The 24,449-nt window shown below is 50.4% G+C and overlaps 1 protein-coding gene across 2 annotated transcripts in view; it reads left to right on the top strand.

The window, feature by feature from the left end:
- LOC120691282 (pentatricopeptide repeat-containing protein MRL1, chloroplastic-like) overlaps window positions 1–14,123 on the top strand; it is a 41,029-nt gene extending 26,906 nt beyond the window's left edge. Inside the window, exons 18-19 of one of the 2 annotated variants that reach the window (XM_039974323.1) lie at window positions 13,411–13,504; window positions 13,670–14,123. In XM_039974323.1, coding sequence (XP_039830257.1) covers window positions 13,411–13,504; window positions 13,670–13,901 — 326 coding nt within the window. In that variant the 3' untranslated portion in view covers window positions 13,902–14,123. The remainder of the gene's footprint in view (window positions 1–13,410; window positions 13,505–13,669) is intronic. The other variant, XM_039974324.1, reaches the window with a different exon arrangement.
- Window positions 14,124–24,449: the final 10,326 nt, after the last annotated feature.

The following is a 24,449-nucleotide window of genomic DNA, read 5'->3' as shown; positions in this document are numbered from 1 at the left end:
CCATTGCGGTCTAGAACATCTGCGCCCTGGTTTCGGCCATCCTCGCAGGTGGCGTGATCAGCTCCTCCTCACCATCGGGAAGTACTCCCTGCAGGATCACGTCCCGTGGAACACTCCGGCGCCCTCTTTCCCGAATTGGCAACGCATGGACTCCGGCACCTCCGACAATCTTGCCGAAACGATTTCGGCCAGGTACTCCAATGCATGCGACGCCTACCTCGCTGTGGACTCCCAGTTTCTCAACAACCGGGAGACTCTCTCTCTGCTCTTTGAAGCCAAGTTCTGCAACTTTGTACAAGGCGATCTGTCGATCGTCGAGAACACCAAGGAGCTCAAGCGCATGGCGGACATGCTTGCTGACTTGGGTGAGGTCATCAATGACCGCACCCTAGTCCTTCACCTCATCCGCGGCTTCAACGAGCGTTTCAAGAATGTCGTGATGCTTCTCTGTTGTGGACGCCCCTTCCCTTCCTTCGCCGATGCCAAGGCCGACCTCATCGAGGAACTCAACATGGAACACCAGGTGTCGCCCCAATTGACGGCCCTCGTCGCCTCCACTGCTATGTCGGCTTCCTCAACCTCACGCCAACAGCCTGCCTCCAGGAGCACTAGACAGTAGCAGGGCTCCATGGGTGCTGGACAGCAGCCGGGCTCCGGGGGCGCGCCTTCTTCCTCATCCAAGAGCCGCCGCAGCAAGCATGGCGGCAAGCGCCACGAGAGAGCAGCAGGGCGGCCTGCCTGCATGGACTAACGGATAGAATGATGGCACGTCCACAGCCACCAACTCGTCCGAGGGCATGTAGTGGCCCTCCTTCTACAACCCGTGGACCGGGACCATATAGATGTGGCCCTGGCCTCCACTCGCGCCCCCTCCCCTCGGCGCGTCATTAGCAGCCACAGGCCCTCCTCTTCCAGCCCCCCACACAGCAGCTTGCTCCTGCTGCAGCAGCGCCTACGCATGCTGGACAGTGGGTCGCGCCACCTCCGGGCTTCTACAACCCGATTGATTTTCAGCACCATGTCCCGACAGCAAGCGCAGAATAACGAGTGGTACTTCACCTCAAATGCTACTTCTCACATGTCTTCCTGTTCTGATCTCCTTTCACATTTTTCTTCCTCACGGTATCCTATTCCTCAGTCTGTTGTTGTCGGTAACGGATCCTTGCTCCCCGTTATAGCCACTGGTAATACAGTCATCCCTCCATCTTTGCATCTTAATAATGTTCTGGTTTCTCCACAGCTTATTACGAATTTGATTTCTGTTCGCCAGTTTATTATCGATAACAAGTTTTGTCAAGTTTGACCCAACTGGTTGTTCTGTGAAGGATCTTCTATCTCTGAACGTGATCATCAGGTGCAATAGCTCTGGTCCCTTGTACCCTCTTCGTCTCCCGGCTAAATAGTCTCTGGTTGCCACCGATGGGTCTACACTTCGGCATCGTCACCTTGGACATCTTGGTCACAGGGTCCTCTCCAAGCTTGCGTCTTCCGTTCTCCCTGCCTGTCGTCATGACACTAGTTCTACATTTTATCATGCCTGTCAGCTAGGTCGCCACATGCGTCTACCCTTTCATGTGTCAGCATCACGAGCGACCAATAAATTTGGTCTTATACACTGTGACTTATGGACATCATCTGGTTCTTAGTGTTTCTGGCTATAAATATTATTTGGTCGTTCTCGATGATTGCTCTCATTGTCATCTCATTATTTATAGACGTTTCCTTTAAAACTTAAATCTGACGCCATCTCGACACTCTCTCACTTCTTTGCCTTTGTTTCCACCTAGTTTAACACTAACATCAAGGCCGTCCATTCGACGACTCCACTTCCCGCATGTTCTTCCTTACTCATGTTGTTTATCTCCACATGTCGTGTCCATATACCTCACCCCAGACTGTAGAGTTGAACGCATTATTCGTTCCAATAACAATGTTGTGCGTTCCCTCCTGTTTTAGGTTTCTCTTCCACCTTCGTTCTTGGTTGAAGCCCTACCACCACCTTGATCAACATATTTCCCACCAAACCGTTGAAGTTGTATACCCTGCACTTTGCCCTTTTATGGCACTGCTCCTTCCAATGATCATCTTCGCGTTTTTGGGTGCAAATGTTATCCCAACCTCTCAGCCATAGCCACACACAAACTATCTCGTTCTACCCAGTGCGTCTTTTTGGGTTACTCCGCTCACCATAAAGGATACCACTGCTTTGATCTCTCCTTCAACAGATTGATCATCTCTCGTCATGTTGTCTTCGACGAGACAACCTTTCCCTATGCCGAGCGTGGTTCATCCCCCTCATTGGCCGACCTCGATTTTTTGGATGTCACTGACTACTTGCCAGCTCCTAGGGGACCTGTGCATCTTACTCTTGCAGGCTCTGGAGATCCTTCGCTCGCACAGCCACATGCGGCTGCAACAGGTGCTAGTCTAGTTGGTTCAGCACCACTTGATGCGTTCCCAACCGGGCCTCCGCTCCTCGACACGCCCTCTATGACGCCCGGTGTCGTCTCCTCGCCCGCACTGCCACGTGCGGCGCTTGCCTCCTCTTCGCCCGGTGTGAGGGCTCGCACCCCCGACTCCTGGCACACCGCGTACCTCGGCGACCTTCTCGAGTGTGCGTGGCCGGAGACCTCCACCTGGTTTCCTGTCGCTGGCCTCCGGAGCGCTCTCTCCAGAGCCACCCGCAGCCCTTGGTGCTCCGTCTTTGTCGGAACATCCATGCGCGGCAACCCCGGCTGTCCCATGGGGACCTCCGGTGTGTTCCATCACCTAGGTGTACACCCGCCGCCCTCGTGAGGATGCTCCACCGCCCCTGCCCCAAGGCGCCGTGGTCGTGCCTCCGATCACCAACCAACACCCCAAGACGACACGTGCCAAAAGCGGCTTCCGTGTTCCGGCGCTCTTCCACACCGTCCCGCTATCTTTGGTGCCCAAGACCTTCTGCTATGGAAGAGGAACATCGTGCCTTGCTGCAGAACCATACTTGGGACCTCGTTCTGCGTCCGCCCGGCGCCAACATGGTCATCGAGAAATGGATCTTCAAGCACAAGTTAAACGCTGATGGGTCCCTTGAGCGGTACAAAGCGTGTTGGGCCCTGCGTGGCTTCACCCAATGCCCAGGTATGGATTTCCCCGAGATGATCAGCCCAGTTGTCAAGCCAGCCACTGTTCGCACTGTGATCTCACGACACTCTCCCGCAATTGGCCAATTCATCAACTCAATGTGAAGAATGCTTTTCTCCATGGCACCCTAACTAAGACAGTTTACTATATGCAGCCTTTTGGGTTCGAGGATTCCACCCATCTAGACTTTGTTTGCAAGCTCAACAAGTCACTCTATGGGTTGAAGCAGGCTCCCCGTCTTGGTATAGTCGGTTTGCTACACATCTGGTCTCTGGGGTTTGTTGAGGCTAAGTCGGACACTTCACACTTCGTCTATCGCGTGGTTCGAACACAGCTTACTTGCTCCTGTATGTTGACGACATCATTCTTACTGCTTCGTCACCCGCTTTTCTTCGACAAATCATTTCAACCTTGCAGCAGGAATTCTCTATGAAGGACCTTGGTGAATTGCATCACTTCTTGTTAGAAGCTCAATTCTTACTCTCATTGAGCTGAGAGGATGACACTTAGTGTTGAGGCAATTTTTTGGGTTTTCTTCATTCACTGGTACACAATGTCATACTCTCCACGGGAGAGGAGGCTACACATTTATAGGCAGTCAGGACAGGCAGCCAAAGATGCTAAAAAACTAGTCTAAGATGCTAGTCTAAAAGTGGTCTAAGATGCTGTCCTCTAGAGCTGCTACTGTCCTAGAGATGCTACTATCCTAGATGCTGAAAAAAACACACCCACATACTGCAGCTGGACCATGCAAGGACCATGTGCTGCTGCTAGCCACAAAGACCAGCGTACAAAGCTTATTCCCAGCATTCTCCCACTAAGTCTTGTGCGTCGTCTTGTGGGAAAGTTGGACCATCCCGGTCCTAGAGCAAAGCTCAAGGAACTTGACCCTCCCAAGGGGCTTGGTGAGCAGATCCGCAAGCTAGTCCTTGGTGTTGATGTAGCTCACCTTGATGCTCCCTTCCTCCAAGCAGCCTCAGATGAAATGGTACCTCACCCGGATGTGTTTTCTCCATTCATGGAAGACGGGGTTCTTCGCCAGGGCCGGAGTGGACTTGCTGTCCACTCTAACCTCCATCGCTTCAGTGTCTCTGCCGAGGAGACCACCAAGCAGTCGAGCGAGCCAGAGCGCCTGAGTCGAAGCAGTAGAGGCCGCTATGTACTCGGCCTCACAGCTGGATAGGGCCACCACCTGCCGCTTGACCGACTGCCAGCTAACGAGGCACTTGCCGAGGAAGAAGAGGATCCCTCTCGTGCTCTTGCTAGTGTCGATCTCGCCGGCATGGTCGCTGTCGCTGTAGCCGACGAAGTGTGCCACCCTAGGGCACCTCGGGTAGTGGAGACAGTGATCGTGAGTCCCCGCAACATAGCAGATGATCCTCTTCACAGCCTGCTAGTGCTCTGTTGTTGGTCGCTGCATGAACCGACTAACGTAGCCGACGGAGAACGCCAAGTCCGGCCGTGTGTGGGCGAGGTAGCGAAGGCTCCCCACAAGACGCCGGTACTGAGTAGCGTCCACCTCCTCCGCCGTGCTGTTACAGCTTAGCTTCAGCCTCTCCTCCATCGGAGTGAGAGCTGGATTGTAGTCGGTGAGCCCAGTTAGCTCAACGACGCGCTTGGCGTAGCCGGTTTGTCGTAGCGTGATCCCGGAGTTGTCCTGGTGTACCTCGATCCCCAGGTAGAAGGAGAGAGGCCCCAGGTCGCTCATCTGGAAGGTGGTCTTCATCTCGTCCTTGAACGCCGCCACTTCCGCATCCTTGATGCCGGTGATCACCAAGTCGTCGACCTAGACACCCACCAGTAGGGCATTGCCGCCATTGCCCTGCCGGTAGATAGCCGCCTCGTGTGGGCTTTTCTTGAAGCCCATCCCCTTGAGCGTGGAGTCCAGCTTGGCATTCCACGCCCTCGGCGCCTGCCGCAAGCCATAGAGGGCCTTGCGCAGATGTAGCACCTTACCCTCCTTGCCGGGGATCGCAAACCCCGGTGGCTGGTGCACGTAGACCTCCTCCTCCATGTCGCCGTTGAGAAACGCTGACTTGATGTCCATGTGATGGACGCGCCAGCCCTCCTGGCCAGCCAGCGCAAGGAGAAGTCGCACGGACTCCATCCGTGCCATGGGAGCAAAGGCATCGTCGAAGTCAACCCCCTCCTGCTGCACGAAAACCTCGTGCCACCAGGAGAGCCTTGTGCTTGACAATGGCGCCGGTTTCATCCCTCTCCAGTTTGAACACCCACTTAAGGGTGATCGCGCGGTGACCGCGAGGGAGATCGGCAAGCACCCAGGTGCGGTACTTCACAACCGCATCCATCTCCGACTGCATCACGACACGCCATGCCACGTGTCCCTCGGCCTTTGCGAAAGATCGAGGCTCGCCATCATCGCACGCGAGGTGCAACTGCGCCTCCAGGTCGTGAGGCACCTGTCCTGGCGTCGGCTGATCGCCGAGAAGGTCCTCCATCGTGCGGTACTGCAACGGCTCGCCGTCGTGGTACGCGTCAATGTGCTCCTCATCGTGAGAGAGCGGAGTAGCGAACTCCACTAGGCTGTGCTCAGCATGAGCAGGTGTTGGAGTAGACGTGCCCGGAGGAGTGGCTGTCGGTGCTGAAAGGCTCTTGTTTGGTTTTGGTAATTGAGTGACAACTTAGATGGACTAATAAGTATTTATGTTGAGATACACAGGAGATTAGTCCACACAAAGACACTAGTATGAGCAACATGTGCCATGAAGGAGAAATGACTAATGGTTGATGCTACGCTCATATAGTGTGATCGAGGAGCTCATTGCATATGAGACATGACATGGAGTTATGTGACCAAAGTGGAGATGATCAAGACAATGCTTGGCTTGATGGACCGGTTGCAATGGAGAAGTGCAAGTCAAGGCTTTGAAGCGAGGGACCGCGAGGCGGTGAAGCTTGGGCAAGATTTGGCGCCGATGGACCGAGGCAACGGTGAAGAGTGAGCAAGGTCAAGATCGATGAACCAAAGAGGTCATGTGATAATATGGAGTGGATCATATCATTCAAGAAAGATTAAGCCAAGTGTTGACTCATGATGATGATCAAAGGGCTTGATGGAGTTTGGTGCTTGTGTGACATCAATATTTGGGAAGATGAAATGGAATGCGCAAGACAAAGGTATGACTTGTAGGACATTTCATTTCACCAGTCAAAGATTGGGTAGAAAAGTGCATGACCGGATTTAGTGTATATGGCCGTACTATCAAGAGGGGCAAACTTGGTTGCATATCAGTCATCTAGTGCCACTTGAGCGATCTAACATTGCGATGTTGCTAGGATCGAGTGGCGTGGTGAGATCAAGTGAAAATCCTTTGAAAACGTTTGTGAAATGCTAACACACATGCACATGGTGTTGTTCATGTGGTGTTGTTGGCACATTTGCAAAGGAGAAAGAGTTGGAGTTGATGTTTATCAACTTGGGAAGCTAGAAAGGTTTTTCGGTGTTCTTCGGAGATTAGGTTGGCTCTTGAAGTGAAATACTGCTTTGATCCATTGTGTTTTGGATCAAATATTCAGTTGGGTTGTGTAGCCCTCTGAATAAGCTTTCCATAGAGTTCAAGATCACCATATTTGGACATTGGAGCTAAGAGTTATGGCCGTTTTACCGATATACATTTCTGCTGGAAATAGACCTGCGGACGGTCCGCTCCTTGGGGGCGGACGGTCCGCCGTTATCTCGGATGAGCTCGAACAGAACCGTTTTTGGCTCTATTGGTGGTCTAAAATGAACTGCGGACCGTCCGGTCCATGGGGGCGGACGGTCCGCCTTTAAAAGCTGAAACGGGCGCAGAAACTTGGTAGTTCTGTCTTGGGGGTCCAAATTGTACTGCGGACGGTCCGGCCCTTGGGGGCGGACGGTCCGCCTCCTACTAAAAATTCTGGGACAGAAACACTGCGGTTTCTGTGTGTGCTGACCTTTTGAACGGCAGACGGTCCGCCCCTAGGGAGCGGACAGTCCGCCGGTCACTTCCAGTTTTAGTCAGAGACGTTTGCAAATCGGTTGGTTCGAAGTTTTGAACCGCGGACAGTCCGCCCCAAGGGTGCGGACAGTCCGCCCGGGGCTCTAACGGTCGACTCTGACACATAATCATTGCAGTTCTAGCCGTTGGTTTTGAATGGCGGACGGTCCGGTCTCTGTGAGGCGGACAGTCCGCGAAAACTCTGTTTTCACGAGATTTGAGTGTAACGGCTAGTTTGGTGCCTCTCTCTATAAATAGAGGGTGTGGTCGGCCATTTGAGGTGGCTGAGCACCTTGGGGACTTGGTGTCCATGTGTGAGAGTGCTTGAGAGCCCTCTACTCACTCTAACTTGATAGTAATCATCCGATCGAGTGAGAGAGCGATTCTAGTGCGATTGCTTTGAGTGATTGCATCGAGTGGCACTAGGTGATCGTGTTGCAAGCCGGTGTGCTTGTTACTCTTGGAGGTTGCCACCTCCTAGACGGCTTGGTGGCAAGAGGCTCCGTTGAAGCCCGCAAGAAGATTGTGCGGTGCTCCGGAGAAGAGATTGTGAGGGGTATTTTGCTCACCCCGCGGGAGCCGCGAAGAGCAACTCTAGTTGAGCGAGACGTGAAGAGCAACAAGTGGTCCGGCCGGATCATGTGCTAGAGTGTGACTTGAGAGTCACCACTAGCAAGAGGATCGGCGGCAACCTTGGAGCTTGTCTCAACGAGGATTAGCTTGGTGGCAACCAAGTCAACCTCGGGATATAAATCACCGTGTCAATCTTGTCTACTCTTCTCGGTGGTTTGCATTCTCTAAATCACAAGCCTTGTATTTACATTCATCTATATCTTGTACTTGTGTAGTTGCTTTCTAATGATTAGTTAGCTTGTGTAGCTTGCTAATCATCTTCTTGCTTGTGTAGCTAGAAGTAGAGATCCTAGTGTAACTAGTTAGCTTGTGTAGCTTAATTAGTTGCTCTTACTTAGATTGTGTAGCTAAGCAAGTTGAGCTCTTGGATTTGGATTGTGTATCCTTGTCCTTGAGCATCTAGTGAGCTTAGTTTTGGTTTTGTGCTTTTGCTCATTAGAATTGTGTAGGAGCTCCCCCGGTTTGTGAAGTACTAGTGCTTAGACTTGTATGACTTGGCATTAGAATTGTTAGGAGAGCTCTTACTAGCTTGGCACTCCATTTGCTTTGTGTAGGATCTTTTTGGAGGTGCCTTAGAGTCATAATTAGAGGGGTGAAGTCTTGGCTAAGCGAATAGTTTCAATTCCGCATAAGTTTCGGTTAGCCGGCGCAATTAGTTTTAGAAAGGACTATTCACCCCCCCTCTAGTCCGCCATCTCGACCCAACAGGTGCTGGAGTGCGTGGCGTCGCCGGCTGTGGTGGTGCAGACGAGGAACTCGGCGCAGTCAGAGTCGTGACTGGAGAGCGTGGTGCCGCCAGTGTAGCAGTCGCCGGAGTCGGTGTAGGCTTGGGGACCGGGGTAGGCACGCTCGGCGAAGAAGAGCTGCCTACTCCCCCAGCTCCCTTGAAGTGGACGTACTCGAAAGTGAAGTCGTCGTACGTAGGAGCCGAGCCGTCATCGTCCACCGTTTGTCCCACGCCCATCCTCGCCCTTCGTCGAACACAACGTCGCGCGCCGTGCGCACATGTTGTGTCTCCGGGTCGAGAATGCGGTCGGCCTCCGAGCCCTCCGCGTAGCCGATGAACACTCCCGGGGTTATCCTGTCGTCTAGCTTGCCAATGTGGCCCAGCTCCTTGGCAAACGCGAGGCATCCGAAGACCCGTAGGTGGGAGACCGCCGGCTTACGCCCATGCCAAGCCTCATACGGCGTCATACCGTCGAGTGCCTTGGTGGGCGAGCAGTTGAGGATGTAGACGGCCGTGTCACCACCGCCTCTCCCCAAAAGACAGCCACATCCCCCTCTGCTTGAGGAGGGCCCGGGGCATCCCCACAACCATCTGATTGCGCTGCTCGACGACGCCGTTTCTGCTACGGGCTGTACGGCGCAGAGTAGTGGCGCTGGATGCCCTCATCCACGCAGTACGCTGCAAACTCGGTCACCGTGAACTCGCCGCCATTGTCGTTGCGCAGCACGCGCAAACTAGCGGCCGCTCTCTGCCTCCGCAGCAGCCTGAGCACGCCTGATGGTGTCCGCAGCCTCTCCCTTGCTGCCGAGGATCATCACCCACATGTAGCAAGAGAGATCATCGACGAGCAGCAGGAAGTAGCGTCGTCCTCCTGTGTCACCGGGCCACACAAGTCCCCGTGTACGAGCTCGAGCCGCTCCCCGGCTCGAAAGCTCGCCTGCTGAGGGAAGGGGTGCCGCCTCTACTTCGTCAGCACGTAGACGTCGCAGAGCTACTCCACTTGGTCGAGGCACAGGAGGCCTCGCACCATCTCCTTGGCGCCGAGCCGCTTCAGGACCTCAAAGTGGAGGTGCCCAAAGCGCTCGTGCCACTGCCTTGCTTCGTCGTCCCTGCAAGCTGCAAGACAAAGAGGCCTCCGCGATGTGGGCTCCCCGACGCCTCCGCTGCGGGCAGTCCTTGGCCCAGTGGCCGGGCTTGCCACAGTTGTGGCAAGCGTCGTCTCGTGCTGCCTTGGGCCTATAGGCGGCACAGCCCTGAGCGCCTCCTCGGGCGCTGCCCTCGGTTCGCCCTCGTGCTCCGGCCTGGGCACCTCCGCGCCCCTTGCGCGGCTTGCCGCGCTTGCGGCCACCAATCGAGGAAGAGGGCTCCCCCTTCTTCCCGTCACCGCTCCAGGTCTCCACTGCTCCTGAGTGAGGTGGAGCTTCCCGCCGATGGAGATACCTCCCGAGGGAGGCTGTGGCTCGTCGCTGTCGACGACCTTGAGGCGACCTATCGCCTCCTCCATCGTCATGGTGTAGAGATCCAGCAGAGACTTGATCGAGCGAGCAGTCTGCCTGTACCTCTCGGGGACGCAGTGGAAGAGCTTCTCGACAGCTCTTTCCTCGTCGTAGGTGTCGTCGCCGACCGTCACCATCTTCTGCAACAGATTGTTAAGACGGAGAGCAAAGTCATCGATGTCTCCACCTGGCTTGAAGGCCGTCGCTGCCGATGCGAGCCGCAGTGATGGCATCCCAGGCCTCCTTTGCAGTCTCCTTCTGGGAAAGCGAGAACTGCATCTCGGGAGGGACTGCGGCGATGAGCGCATCCAGCGCCCGGCGATCTTCGTCGTAGTCGATACCGTCGTACTGGACGGCATCCCACATGTGCCGCACCTGGAGCGTCACCCTCATCACCGCAGCCCACTCGACGTAGTTGGACTTGGTGAGGGTTGGCCACCCGGCACCGGGACCAACATCCCTGACCTCCGCCTGGAGACCGTGGTAGCCGAGGGCGCTGCCGCGGGCGCCCCAGCTAGGGGCGCGGCCGCCGGCCAGCGTGCCGCCGCCAGGAGCGCGGGCGCCGCCCTGCACGCCGCCGCCGTCGCCGCTGGGCGTGCGGATCCCTGGGCCGCCACCGGGCGCGCCGACCTCCAGGCCGCCGCCGCCGTGGGGATGGGCTGCTGCCCACCACGCGGTCCGCTCCCGCGCCCTCTCCCTCTCCAGTTCCTCAAGGTCCCCGTCAGCGGTGGTGTCACCGGCGATGCAGCCTCTGAGGCTACCGCGCAGGGTCTCAACTTCAACCTCCGCCGCACGTGCTGCATCTTCCGCCTCCTCTGCCTCCGCCTCCGCGCTGGCCGCCGCCAACTCTGCTGACGCCAGCCTGGCCGCCCTCGCCGCTGCTGCAACGGCTTGTGCCATCGCTCGCCTACGCTCCTCTGGCGCACCGAGCTCGGCGTCTCGCTAACGCCGTGCGCTCGAGGCGACCGAGCTCCAAGGGGCTGCTGTGTGGAGAAGACGCAGCCTCAGATGAGCTACTGCTCGTCTGCTCGGGTGAGGAAGGAGGAACAGGGGCTTCAGTAGGTGCTGCTGCTACTGGTGCTGCTGCGCTAGCTGCTTCTGCTAGTTGCTGGGCTGCTTGGGAAGGAGAAGAGCAGGAGATGTCTAACCTATAGGAAAGTACGGCCCTGATACCAGTTGTTAGAAGCTCAATTCTTACTCTCATTGAGCTGAGAGGATGACACTCAGTGTTGGGGCAATTTTCTGGGTTTTCTTCATTCAGTCATACACAATGCCATACTCTCCACGGGAGAGGAGGCTACACATTTATAGGCAGCCAGGACAGGCAGTCAAAGATGCTAAAAAACTAGTCTAAAGATGATAGTCTAAAAGTGGTCTAAGATGCTGTCCTCTAGAGCTGCTACTGTCATAGAGATGCTACTATCCTAGATGCTGAAGAAAACACACCCACATGCTGCAGTTGGACCATGCAAGGACCATGTGCTGCTGCTATTCACAAAGACCAGCGTACAAGGTTTATTCCCAGCACTTCTTGGGTATGCATGTTCAGCGCAGTGGCGATGGTCTTCTATGTTGGAATATAAGTGAATTGCTCACCTCTCCCCATCAGCTTAAGCTTTTGGGTTGAACTGGACGTTGCATGCAACTCAATATGGTATCAAAGCCAGAGGTATCGAGTTCGAATCCTGGTTAGCGCGATTAAATAAAATAATTGCTGCTCGCTCCTATTCCACGTCTGAGGTCTGAGGAAGCCTCCACGTGAGGGGGAGTGTTGGAATATAAGTGAATTGCCCACCTCTCTCCATCAGCTTAAGCTTTTGGGTTGAACTGGTCGGTGCATGCAACTCAATATTCTCCTTTCTAAGAGATAGTACATGCTAGATATCCTGGATTATGCTGGTATGGCTGATTGCAAGCCTTTGTTCGACTTTTGTTGACACCAACCTGGAGATTGCTGCTGCGGATGGTGCTCCTATTGCCGATGCTACAGAATTTCGCAGTCTCGCTGGTGCCTTACAGTACTTGACCTTCACTCGGCCTAATATTGCCTACGCATTCAGCAAGTCTGTCTCCACATGCATGATCCTCGCACGTCTCATCTGGCTGCGCTCAAGCGCATTCTTCGCTACATTCAGGGCACTCTTGATCTGGGGCTTCTGCTACGACCGCCTACATCACCTGATCTTGTGGTGTACACTAATGCTGATTGGGCTGGTTGTCTGGATACGCACAAGTCCAACTCGGGTTATGCTGTGTTTCTTGGTGACAACCTCATCTCCTAGTCCTCGAAGCATTAGAACACCGTCTCTCAGTCAAGTGCTGAAGCCGAGTATCGTGCAGTGGCTAATGGAGTTGCAGAGGCCACTTGGTTGCGCCAACTCTTGCAGCAGCTTCACGCTCCTCTTCGCCGTGCCACCCTTGTTTATTGTGATAACATCAGTGTTATCTACATGTTTTCCAATATTGTTCAGCACCAGCGTACCAAGCACATCGAGATTGATCTCCACTTTGTTCGGGAGCAAGTGGCTGTTGGTGATCTACCTGTCCTGCATGTACTGACTTAGTCTCAATATGTGGATATCTTCACCAAAGGGCTATTGTCTTCGCTCTTCGCAAAGTTCAAATCCAGTCTGAACGTATGTGGTGGCGATGATCAGACTGCGGGGGCGTGTTAGCAAGAGTTATTAGGCCGGCCTTTGGGCCATGGCGCACCAGCCTTCTGGCTGTGTGGCTTGTACAGTTTATGGTAGATGATTCAAAGATCATGGTTGATTGGGTATTGTCTATAAACCCTAGGTCATCCTTGCAAATAGCCAGCTGAATTACAAACACATGGTCACTTTGTTTTTGTCAAATGTTCACCGTTCTAGGATTTCTTCATGCAAAAAAACTAAGGCCTGTTTGGGAGGGCTCCGGCTCCTTACAAAAAGGGTGGAGCCGGAGCTGGAGCAGGTGGAGCTAGGTTTTGTGGCTCCATCGGCTCCACCTCCTCGCAGGCAAAGCCGCAGCTCCACCTTCTCACATGCTACAGTATGAAGCCGCTCCACTTTTTAAGTGTTTGATAGGGCTCCAGCAGGAGCTGCCGAAGAAGCCGGAGCTGGAGCCCTGCCAAACAGGCCCTAAATAGTTATTCTGTGATGTACTCACGCACCAATAAGAAATTGGAGAAATATATACTTGTACTTCATCCATCCATAAATATAAACATTTTTAGATTTGTCATAGGTCTAACCTTTTTCCAACTTTGACTGTCGATAGCAAAAATTCATGATAGCTATCATAATATGTAACTCTTTCTATTTGAAATAATTCATAGAGATGTTATTGGCCAAAGTTAAAAGATTTGACTTAGGACAAACCTCAATTACCTAATAGTGCTTATATTTGTGGATGGACGAAGTATAATTTATATCATAGTTTTTTCTGTTCTAATATTTCTTATGTGATGCAGGTGCAAGGTTACCAAACGTGACAATCTTGTTACCCACAGAAAAGAAACTGGTCGACATTGATGAAAGGGAAAAAACACTAAAGCTTGCTGGAAGGTGAAATCGCACCCATTACTCTGATTACATATGCTATATATTTATGGAAAAGTAGGATTTTACTTTGGGAAGTTTGTTCAGCTTGAAACTTGAAAACATATCTCAGTTATCCATTAAATAATTTCATAACTTTTGGAGGAGATTAATTTGGGTGGTGGCGTGCAGAATTGGTCAAGCAGTTGGTTCTCTCCTGAGGCGATTAGGAATTTCATACCAAGGGGAGGAATCCCATGGGAGGATGAGGATCAGTGGCCTCACGTTAAGGAGATGGTTCAATCCAAAATTGAATAGCAAATCCTTCAGTGCCGCGGCAGCTGACTTGCTGCCACTATCGTCACGTTTAGCCAAAGGGATTGCTGATCAGCAACGCGACATCAGAAGCCTTTCATTCGACTAGTTCACGTCAATGCAGTACCAACCGATCTCGGTAACCTTTGTGAGAACATGTCCAGGATAGTAAAATGTGTGAATAGTTTGTTCAGAGGAAGGAAATACATATACTACATATATGTAATCTGTGAAAAGATTATTGAAAATAAATAAATACACAATAAATCAAACTTTGTAATCAGGATGCATAAAACGAATTCAGTTTTTAGTGTATGGAGCATTTTTTTTCCGATCCTTCACGTTCTTTGTCACGCATGATAAGACGAAGATGCATGTTTCATATAGCATAGAAAAGCTTATGAGTCCTTTGCGTGTATATCCTTGTGGAAGTTAGTCGTTATCTTTGTGTCCAAAAAAATTCAGCCGCACCTCTATACCCTCTTTGAATTTTTGTTTACCCTTGTGCCCTTTTGGATTGAATTCACACTAATGGTGTCAAATGGAGTTGGAGAAAGACCATTTTGTCCTTATGGCAAACAGATGCGCAAGCAGTCCTCGTTCTCGACACTCGCATTGATCAATCGTCCGGCGGCAGGCCAGCATCCATGGAGTTCTCGAGGTCCCTGTGGCTGAAGCGAGTCTCGTTCTTAGCTCCCGCCAGCGATGGCGGCACACAGCCGGCGTCCCGCAGCCCCCGGGCGGTGCCCCCAGGGGCGGATACAGGAGGGGGGCTCAAGCCCCCCTAAGCTCCCCTAATTACACGTAAAATACTATAGTAAGACCTTCAAATCACCATTAAATCTTCACACAAATCAACATCTCTATTGTTTCAGCCCCCCCTTGCCTCCAATCCTATATCCGCCACTGGGTGCCCCTCCTCGTCGCGGCGGTCTATGATGCCATCGACCTCTCCCGTATCAACGTCAGCCTCGTCGACATGTCCTTCGGCGCTCACTGGCCGAGTCAGTGCCGAGGAAGGCGGCCCCTCGCGCGGCGACGGGAGCGGCTACCGGCGGCGGTGGGCACGCCTCCCCACGGCGGCGGGCGGCCCCGCGCGCGGGCGATGTGCGCGGCTCCCCGCGCGCAGGCGGCGGCGCCCAGGCTACTCTTAGGGTCACGGGGAAGACTAGAGGAGGCAGCGGGTGGGCAATGCGGGCTACTCCTTTCCTGTGCGTCGCGTGAGAGAGAAAATTGGAAGGAGATGGATCAGGAGTAATATGGTCATTTCCATGGCGGGACCCATCTATCAGAGCTCTTCTACCGCTATTTTTTAACAGAACATGAACGGAAGGGCACAGAGGTAAACAAAAAGTTTGCACGAGGGTATAGAGGTGCGACTCAACTTTTTTGAGCTATAGAGGTAACGACCAATTTAGAGTTTAGGGTTTAGGGTAACGATCCTAAACCAATTTACATAAGGGTATACAACTCAAAGCTTATACGTTGTTTAATAGCTTCCGAGAGCTACCTATTTAAATTGGTTTAACTCACTCTTGGTTTCCAACACCAATATGGGACCAATATAGCCATATAGGAGAATTCTGCGCTCACGTTTGTTGGGCCCGGCCCAATAGCCATATGGTCTGGGTTGTTACAACATATCCACCCTAAGAACTCGACATTCTTCTCGAGCTATCAAACTAGCTTACCCGTACAGGACATAGGTTCAGGATCGACTTTCCTGACCACGTCCCGTATGTCCAGTGCTGGCGCAAGTGCCATACCATGACCACACTGGCTTCACGCGTCATGCGCACCACATCATGCGCGCCATGCCCGCACATCTGACCTTTATACGCCAGTGACAAAGTTGGCTCTAATTACCAAATATAATCACCTGACCTAGTAAAACGGTTAAGATCCACTCTACAAGTTGAATGGATTACACCTACTAATTAACTCTCTTGCGCTTTCGTCCTTACTTCGCACAAAAAAGATTGTAAAAATGTTGCAACCTGAGTTAATAGCTTCCTAGAGTCACCTATTTAAATTGGTCTAACTCACTCGTGGCTTCCAATATGGAGACTAATATCCCTAGCTGCTACTAGTGCATGACGTGCACTAAGTACATCATGCACTAGCAGCATGCTTGTTGGGCCCGGCCCAACGACCACACAGGCTGAGCTGTTACAAAAGAGATGGGAGTGGCTGAGTGGGTGTCTCGTAAGACAATGTGTTCCGAGAACCACAGTGTTACCAAAGTGTGGACTCGGTTGCACTCAGTTCCACATGTTAGTGAGCGCGAGTCGCTTAGTAGAGGAGACTATGGGCAACTAGAGTAGAGAAGATTAAGGACATATTTGGTAGAGCTCCATCTGATTTTCTAAGAGAAATGATTCTGTGGCTGAAAGTGAGTCTCTTTGGTTCTTTAATCCAAAGTCTTGAAATCAGGATGAAGAATGACTTCACAGATCAAGAGAAGCTATTTTTTTAGCTTCCAGTCTCTTAGTTCATTTCACAGAATCCGTACAGAATCATTTCTCTTCGAAAAATTGTTAGGTCTGCTCCTACTAGATTCAGCAGAGAATCAGATATGGTACGACAGCGGCATATCAGATGTGGTACGAGCACTTGGCGTGGAGCATTGGGAGATGGTGCGAAAAATCAACCTTACTATATCTACTTCACTACTAAAGAAAGATTCTGGGGGCGGACAAAAATATATTTTTACGGGCGGGTACACAACTGTCCCTGCTTCTCATAGCTAAAAGTCGATTTGTAGGGACGAGTGATGCCATGACCCGCGACCTGCCCCTACAAATCAATTTTTAGAAAATAAAAAATAGAAAACGCTTGAAAACATCATAATAAAAAAGAAAAAATATCATAGCCAACTAGCCACCTCCACAAACCCCTCTGCTACCGAGGTATAATTTTTTAACAAAATATACACACATGCAAAAACTAGGGTTCGAACCACTTATCTCAAATCTTGCGCATACCCTCATCTTCACCACATTACACGGTCACCTGTGACAATACGAGATATTAGTGAATGGCGCGCGCTAGCGCGCGCTCATAGATCAGATGTTTCATTTATGTAATTAGAAGGCTTTGAAAAATTGGTGTGCACTGTGTTGCATCATAGGTTCGATAATGGAGAGGTTTGGCAATAAATATGTAGAGTGGTCAGGGCGTCTATTCTCGGCGTCCAACAGTAGCTGTGAATGCTGACAAGAACTCTCTAACAAAACAAGTGGAAATAGCTGATGTGAAAGATTTCAGGAACATAAGCAAAACTACGCACTAATCACAGTATTGGTAGGGATCTGGTACACAGAAATGCAGTAGGTAAAGGCAGTATAGTACGTTAATCACAGAACGACCAGCATGCAAGATTGACGATCAAAATTGGCACCAAGCCAAATCACAAGCCAGTCTGACGAGTACAGGGCGAACTGTCTGGTATTCACAGGCAGACTGTCTGCCTATTAGATGTTCAGACGTCCGAACCTAGTCCCAGCAAAATACAAAGGCGCGGACCGTCCGGTATTAACAGGTGGACTATCTGCCAGCCAGATTCGGACGTCCGAACCTAGTTCCAGGAAAATATTAAGGCATACAGTGTAGTTCGTATTCGGATGTTCGAATATGCGGACCGTTGGTACTTATAAGCGGACGGTCCGCCAAACAAATGTTCGGACATCCGAACGTTATGACCTGGTTCCAGTGAAGGTGCGGACCATCCGGTGCTATCAAGCGGACTATCCGCTTGTGTCCAATCAATCTGACCTATGGGTCTAATCGGTCTGACTGACCCATGCAGAGTCCGAGTACAATTAAGGATTTCTCATAGATTTAGATCTTTAAAAAGATTTCATGCAGGGTAAGACCTTCGCACCTTATAAATATAAAGAGCCAGAAAACACATTTATCTTTTTACCTTTTCTCTTTGCCATAAACTTTTCCAACCCAATGTATTGATCGTCTCTAGTCACCCTTGCGTGAGGGGGCGTCCTAGCTGGCCTGCCAAGCCTAGAGCAAACCACCATGCGTATGCCCTGACGGGGTCCCTCCCGGGCGAGCATTCAACGGATCTACCGATGGACCTAGTCTGTGAAAACTGGAAGTTCTGGTTTCAGCGGCAACACAGCAAGGAGTGTTGCTGGAAGTTCTGGTTTCAGCGGCAACACAGCAAGGAGTGTTGCTGCGGGTGCACGATCAGTGCTCTAAGTATTTGGCATGACACATTTTTGCACCAACGTATTTTTTGGCGACTCCGATGGAGAACAAAAATATGGCCATCATAGCTGATTCGTCAAACTCTAGCAGTATGATGGCGCTTGAAGGATTACCTGAAGAATTACTCAAGGATATCAAAGAGAGGTTGTTTCCTCACTATTATCGGGTAATGGAACAAGGCGTCATCATAATAAAGATATATGTCATCGACGAGTTGAGGATGTACGATCTACCAAAGCATAGTAAGTCCACAGCTAGCCTTATAAGTGGTTTGTTTAATTTTGTGGATGATCTGATGGATAAAAAGAAGAGCGTAGATCCAATTCCTGTTATTCAAAAGTCGGCTATTTAGAAACCGGCTAATAATCCTTACGAAACTTTGTCTAGTGTTACAGGTCAATATGAAATTCGTCCGTTTCAAGCCAAAATTGTTGACATAAAATCCCCTAGTGAGAGCATAGAAATTGTATTGGGTTCTTCTACACTCAGGGGGCTACTAGGCAAAGATAAAGAGGTCGGTTGCGACAAAATCGTTCTGAGTGGTTCCAAGACCGGTCCAGCCACCTCGTATAGGATTTTACAAAATAAATCAAAACCTACGATGGTTAAACCTAAAAAAACCCCAGATTGGTGTTTGGAAAACCGTTGAATCCAAAGGCCATTATAAGCATGAAACGAAAACTCCAAGCCTATTCATAGAGAGCTTCTGCCTAAATCCAAAAGGCAAATGAATGTCAATGATGCTAGTTGGCCCAAAAATTCGAAGCAAAAAAAATCTGGTCCAAAACAGAGATCAGAATCGACAATGGAATTATTTTCCTACATTGATACTATTTTCATCATATGGATCACCTATGAATATGCCATGGGGTGCTTATTTCAGTATGCCTTCTTCTTGTCCGTCATGGTCTTATATTCATGGATGTCGTCTCCTCCTAGATACTTTTGTCCAGATTATATTACCTACAAATAATGACTGTTTCGATCATAGGAATCGGTCTATACAGAAAAGGAAACACAAGATGATCAGGCAAGTCTATCATGTCAAGAAAGATGGACGGTTGAGCAAAAATCCAGATTTGACACAAGATAAAGAAAAGCCGACCCTTGAAGAAACATTGACTAGTTCCGTTGATCAGTTTGTCCCCAATGGAGCCCACACTTCAAAGAATATAGCCGAAAAAAACCTAAGTTTGGCTGGGGGGGCAAGATGATCTCAAAGCGACCGGTTCTGTCAGAACCATCTAACCGGTGGCCAAATCGGTCCGACAGGTTTTGCCAGAAATTCTGGCAGAACTCCAAATGTCACGCCAAAAAGCAAAAGGTTGAAGAAGAAGCCAAGCTTTGCTGAATTGCTACATAAATCCAACCTATAAAGCACCGATTGAATTACGTTACGTCCACCCCCAAATTTTTACCCCACTGAGATAACTGAAACACTGTGTACCCAAAAAAAATTGTACCAAGGAATCCCCCATCATCAAAATCAATGGCTATAAACGATTCCTACCAGGCTTCAATGCGATCCGATGGTGCATCTTCTTTGGATCACCCCACTGGCCAGGCGTCAATGCAGCCCCGCCCATCCCCGCAGGCGCGCAGCACCCTCCACCTCGGTTCAAAACCAAGCCACCCCAGTTAAACATAAAACAGAAAGCCCTGTCCCTCACACATCCCCAACCTTATCCTATCCCCTCCCTCTCTCGTTGCCTCCACCAGCTGCTGCTCCCTTTCGTCTCCTCCTCGGGCAAGCGGGCACGGCAGGGTGGTCGGAGCCCCTATCAGCGGCAAGCGGCACCGATAGGACCACTGCAGGGGCATCCTCGATGGGCGGGCACACTATTATAGTAAACTTAACTGAGGTGGTCAAAATTGATTTTCTGAGGCGGTAATAGCAAACGCCTCAGTTAATCGAGCATTTACTAAGGCGGTCGGGCAACCACCTTTGTTAACTATATTAACTGAGGCGGTCACTTTATGTTTGACCGCCTCTGTTAATATTTTCACAAATAAAGAAAACTTATTTCATTTGTGATTTGAATTTGAAACACATACAATATGAATTTTAAACACATACAAAAATCAAATCAGTAAACATGCGTATAAAGGATAAAAACATATATTACATCCATTCGTATGAATATCCACGTTCGATGCATGTCACAAAGTTCATATTACATTCACAAAGTTTATAGTTCACTAATAACACAAGTTACAAAAATAAAAAGAGATCCGGTAACTTGTAGTCGATCTTGTTGAGCTCGGTTCTCCAGTTGCGTTGGCTCTTGTACTTCAGCTCTGTTGCGAGCTCGCGCTCTCATGATTAAGAATTTCCCGTCAACGGAACAGCATTGTGCAGGAGCCATGCCACGGTGGCACGGTCGGGGCCCTATAGGCTGCGCGGGCCGCTTTGACGAGCTACCGTCGTATCCGACGCCAGCGCTGCCGTGTGGTCCAACCGAGTCAGATCCTGCCCTACGCCCCGCTCTGCGGCGGCGCCCCGCCCTGTGCCGACGCCGAAAACCGTGACATCTTTGGCCTTCCGGCGCCGTCGTGAAGCTCGCCGGCTGCAGGCTGGGCTGCCACCGTCGGGACGCGCACCGTCGGGAGCCACGGCCGGCCCAGGCGAGCGGCGGCGGCCGGCGCGGGAGAGCGAGGCCGCCACGGCTGGCCCGAGCAAGCAGGCATTGCCTTTTGTTTCTTTAATCATTTTCGTAGCTTTTCTTTTGTGATTTTGGGAGCATCTTCTCACAGTGTGCCGGCAAGATGGGAGTCGTGGACTTCTCAGTGTTGGGTGCACTGCAAAAGGTCAGATCCTTCATCGCCGGCCCCTCGCCGGCGGAAGCCGCTGATGGCTGCCCTCCCGCGATGCCAATGTCATGCAGCGGGGGGTCGTCCCTTGTGACTCGCCGCCGCCCGCCACGGCGAGATCCGGGGGCAGGCGCGCCATCACCCTGCAGCGGTAGATCTCCTCGCATGCAGGCCGCTGAACGTGAAGCCTCAGCTTCCCCCAAGCGTGACGCCTCAGCTTCTCATCCACCGTCGCCAAAAGACGCACGGGGCCGACCTCGCCGAACAAGCGGACGACGCCACTATCACCAGAGATGCGAACGTTGCCGACGTCGTTAGAGACGCACAAAGCCGACGTCGCTAGAGACACAAAGTTCAGATCAGGTATCTGTTGGGATCTTCACAAGCCATGATGAATAATTTGGTCATGATGGGGTCATCTCCTCCGGTCGAGGCTATTGTTGCCTCGTAGGTCATGAGGAACTGGGTTGGATCCACAGAGCCGTTGTACTTTGGCAGCTGTGTGGGCTTGTAGATGAAGGGCTAGGGGGTGAGCTGAAGTTGTGGGGATAGTGGGGAGGTTGGATCGAAGGGGGAGTTTGCTTGGTAATGCTGCTATTGATGTGGGTTTGGCTCATGGCGGAGGTTATATACTTGGGGTTGGCAGGAAGCTTCTATATGACCCACATCCCGTGCCTCGCAGGCCTTCTGGAGCTGCTCAACCTCAGATTGCATTCTGGCAAGCTTGCGTTTGGCCTCAGCCAGCTTCTTTGCCTGAGTTATCGCTTGTTGCTGTGTTGCCAGCTGAGCAGTGAGGTTAGCTTTTTCCCTCTCGAGGGCTTTGAGCTTGAGAGCTGTTTGCGAGTATTCGTCTTCCTGCTTGTGTTGTGCTTCTTCATCCTCAACGAACTTTATATCTTGGTTGGTCAATGCAGCCTTGTTCTTCTCTTGGGCAGGGGGTTGTCCTTGGACTTGTGTGCCTGCTCCGGTGGTTTGAGCAGTGGTTTGCTCCGGGGCGACAACAGCTAGGATTGGGACGGTGTGGGGATTGGAAGTTTCTGCTTTGGTGGTAGCGGTGGTGGCGGCCTTCTTCTTTGTGGGAGCCATTGGGATTGTTTCTCGAGCTGGGACACGGTGGGCCCCGCTGTTGGGATCTTCGCACCCGAAGGTTGCTAGGAAACCAGACAGGCAAAGGAAAAGGAACGCAAAGTGAATAGGGTACACGAAGACCTTCGGATAGTAACTCAAAGTGAGATTTTTTCAATGATCAAAAAGTTGTTACCATGTAGAAAACTGGGGGTATTCATACCCCCAACCCTCGCGGTACATTTACATTTCTGCCCATACATTTTCACCTTATATCAGCACTTTCGGAACCCTAGACTAGTCTTTTCTTGCCTTGCGATTGTAGAGCCGTTCACGTCACGTAAACTTCCCCAAATCGTGATTGGCACGCTTCGTCCACCGCCGCTCCTTCGAGGGTCCCCCAGAAGCTCCGGGCATGATCCCTTCCTTGGGCCACAGATTGCACACTTTAGACACCAAATCAACTCCACCCATTTGCTATTCCCCCCAAACCAACTCAAACTACTTCCTCTTTTTCCCAAAGCAAACCAAACCAATAGTTTCAACCCAAACCTTCAAAATGGTTTGGAACTATTAGGTTAAATTCTCTCCAAGTAGTTTTAATATATTGCTTCCCATATGGGGGGTTATATATAAATCTAGACATACCAATCTACACAGAGTAGCTGACAATCATTACGAGGCATCTCCAATAAATTTCACTCGGTTTCACTAAAATTTTAAGGTGTGAACGTGAGCTTTGAATTCTAGGCCTAACTTGCGGCGTGGGGTCCACGTGTAGGTCTATCCACGCTGTTTTGCACAGAGCAGCGGCTTGTCATACTGAGTCATCTCCAACAAATTTCAGTTAATTTTGATAAAGTTTTATAGTGTGAATGCGAGGTTTTATTTCTAGGATCCGGCTCTGACATGGGGCCCACGTATAGTTCTAGACACACTATTTTGTATAGAGTAGCTGCCAGTTATACTGAGTCATCTCTACCGAGGTTTTATTTCTAGAGTTCAGCTCTGACGTGGAGCCCACGTATAGTTCTAGTCATATTGTTTTGCACAGAGTGTCTACCAGTCATACTGAGTCATATCTCCAATAAATTCAATCGATTTCGATGAAATTTTACAGTGTGAACGCGAGGTTTTATTTCTAGGGTTTGGCTCTAAGGTGGGGCCCACGTATACTGCTAGTTATACTTCTTTGCACAGAGTAGCTGCCAATCACACTGAGTCATCTCCAACACATTTCAATCGATTTCGATGAAATTTTATAGTGTGAATGCGAAATTTTTAATTTTAGGGTCTGACTTTTAACACCGACACAGTTTTGCACAAAGCATCCATTCCAACCCACACCAACACATCCCAACCCGCTCCGCCCCATCCCATTATTTAATACAACCCATTCAAACACATCCAAATACACTCCACAACATACCCAATCCATAAAATCCATTTCAACCCAAACCATTAGCAGGGTGACCCGTCTTGAGCCCCATTTTTAGAGGCGGATGATGGTGTCATCCGCCTCTGTAAATGGTATTTTTAGGTGCGGGTGATGCCATCACCCACCCGTACCAAAAAATTGGGTTTATTTGTAGGGGCGGGTCATCTACTACAGTTACCTGGTTCCTTTTGTATGTTACATTTTAACCGGGCCTTGTAAAAAGGAGACATTGCTACAAATCATTCTTTTAGTAGTGAATTATTACGCATAATTGTTTAATGCTAATGGTCCAAATACAGATTATTAACACGTAGCCAAAGGGGTACGCAAGAGGTGTTGCACGGTGGAGTTTTATGCAACATCATTTATTCAAATAAGGTCCTGTTTAGATCATAAAATGCAAAATCCAAAAAATTTATAAATCACTTGTATAGTATACTAAATGTAGTAAAAAAATAAATCGCATTACACAAATGGACTGTAAATCGCGAGACGAATCTAATGAGCCTAATTAGGACGTGATTAGACACTAAATTGCTACAGTAATTCTATAGTAAATATGCTCTAATGATGGATTAATTGGCTCAATAGATTCGTCTCGTAGTCTACAGACGAGATATGTAATTAGTTTTGTGATTAATTTATATTTAATACTTCAAATGTTGAAGATTCCCTTCCAAAAATCTAAAAATTCAAAATGCAAAGTGATCTAAACAGGGCCTAAATACATGCAAGTTCATCTGTTCAAAATAATGCAAAAATAGTTCTTGTATTGTATGGTTATGGCAATATGAATCAAGTAGCTAGCGCATGCTTCAATCCATAAAGTTCAAGGGTCATGCATGCGAATGTTTTGGGCGTGCAATGTACCGGGAGGGGCCGGGGTAGGTCAATTGTAAACATTGATGCACAATCTATCTTATCTATGGACTCAGTGTGACACAACAATACGTGCATTGCTGTGGACGAGAAAAGAACTAAAGAAGCTGTGTCATGGTGCCCCAGGATCGGAGATCGGTGCCAGTGCCACGGCGAGGGTAACCAAAGCTCAAGCTGCTAGGAAGAGATATACGTCGGCACGTAGCAGCTGAGCACGGCACTGGACGGTTTCCAAATCTC

Source organism: Panicum virgatum, chromosome 9N, assembly GCF_016808335.1.
Source record: "Panicum virgatum strain AP13 chromosome 9N, P.virgatum_v5, whole genome shotgun sequence".
Taxonomy (NCBI): domain Eukaryota; kingdom Viridiplantae; phylum Streptophyta; class Magnoliopsida; order Poales; family Poaceae; genus Panicum; species Panicum virgatum.
This window is presented reverse-complemented; position numbering and strand designations above follow the sequence as displayed.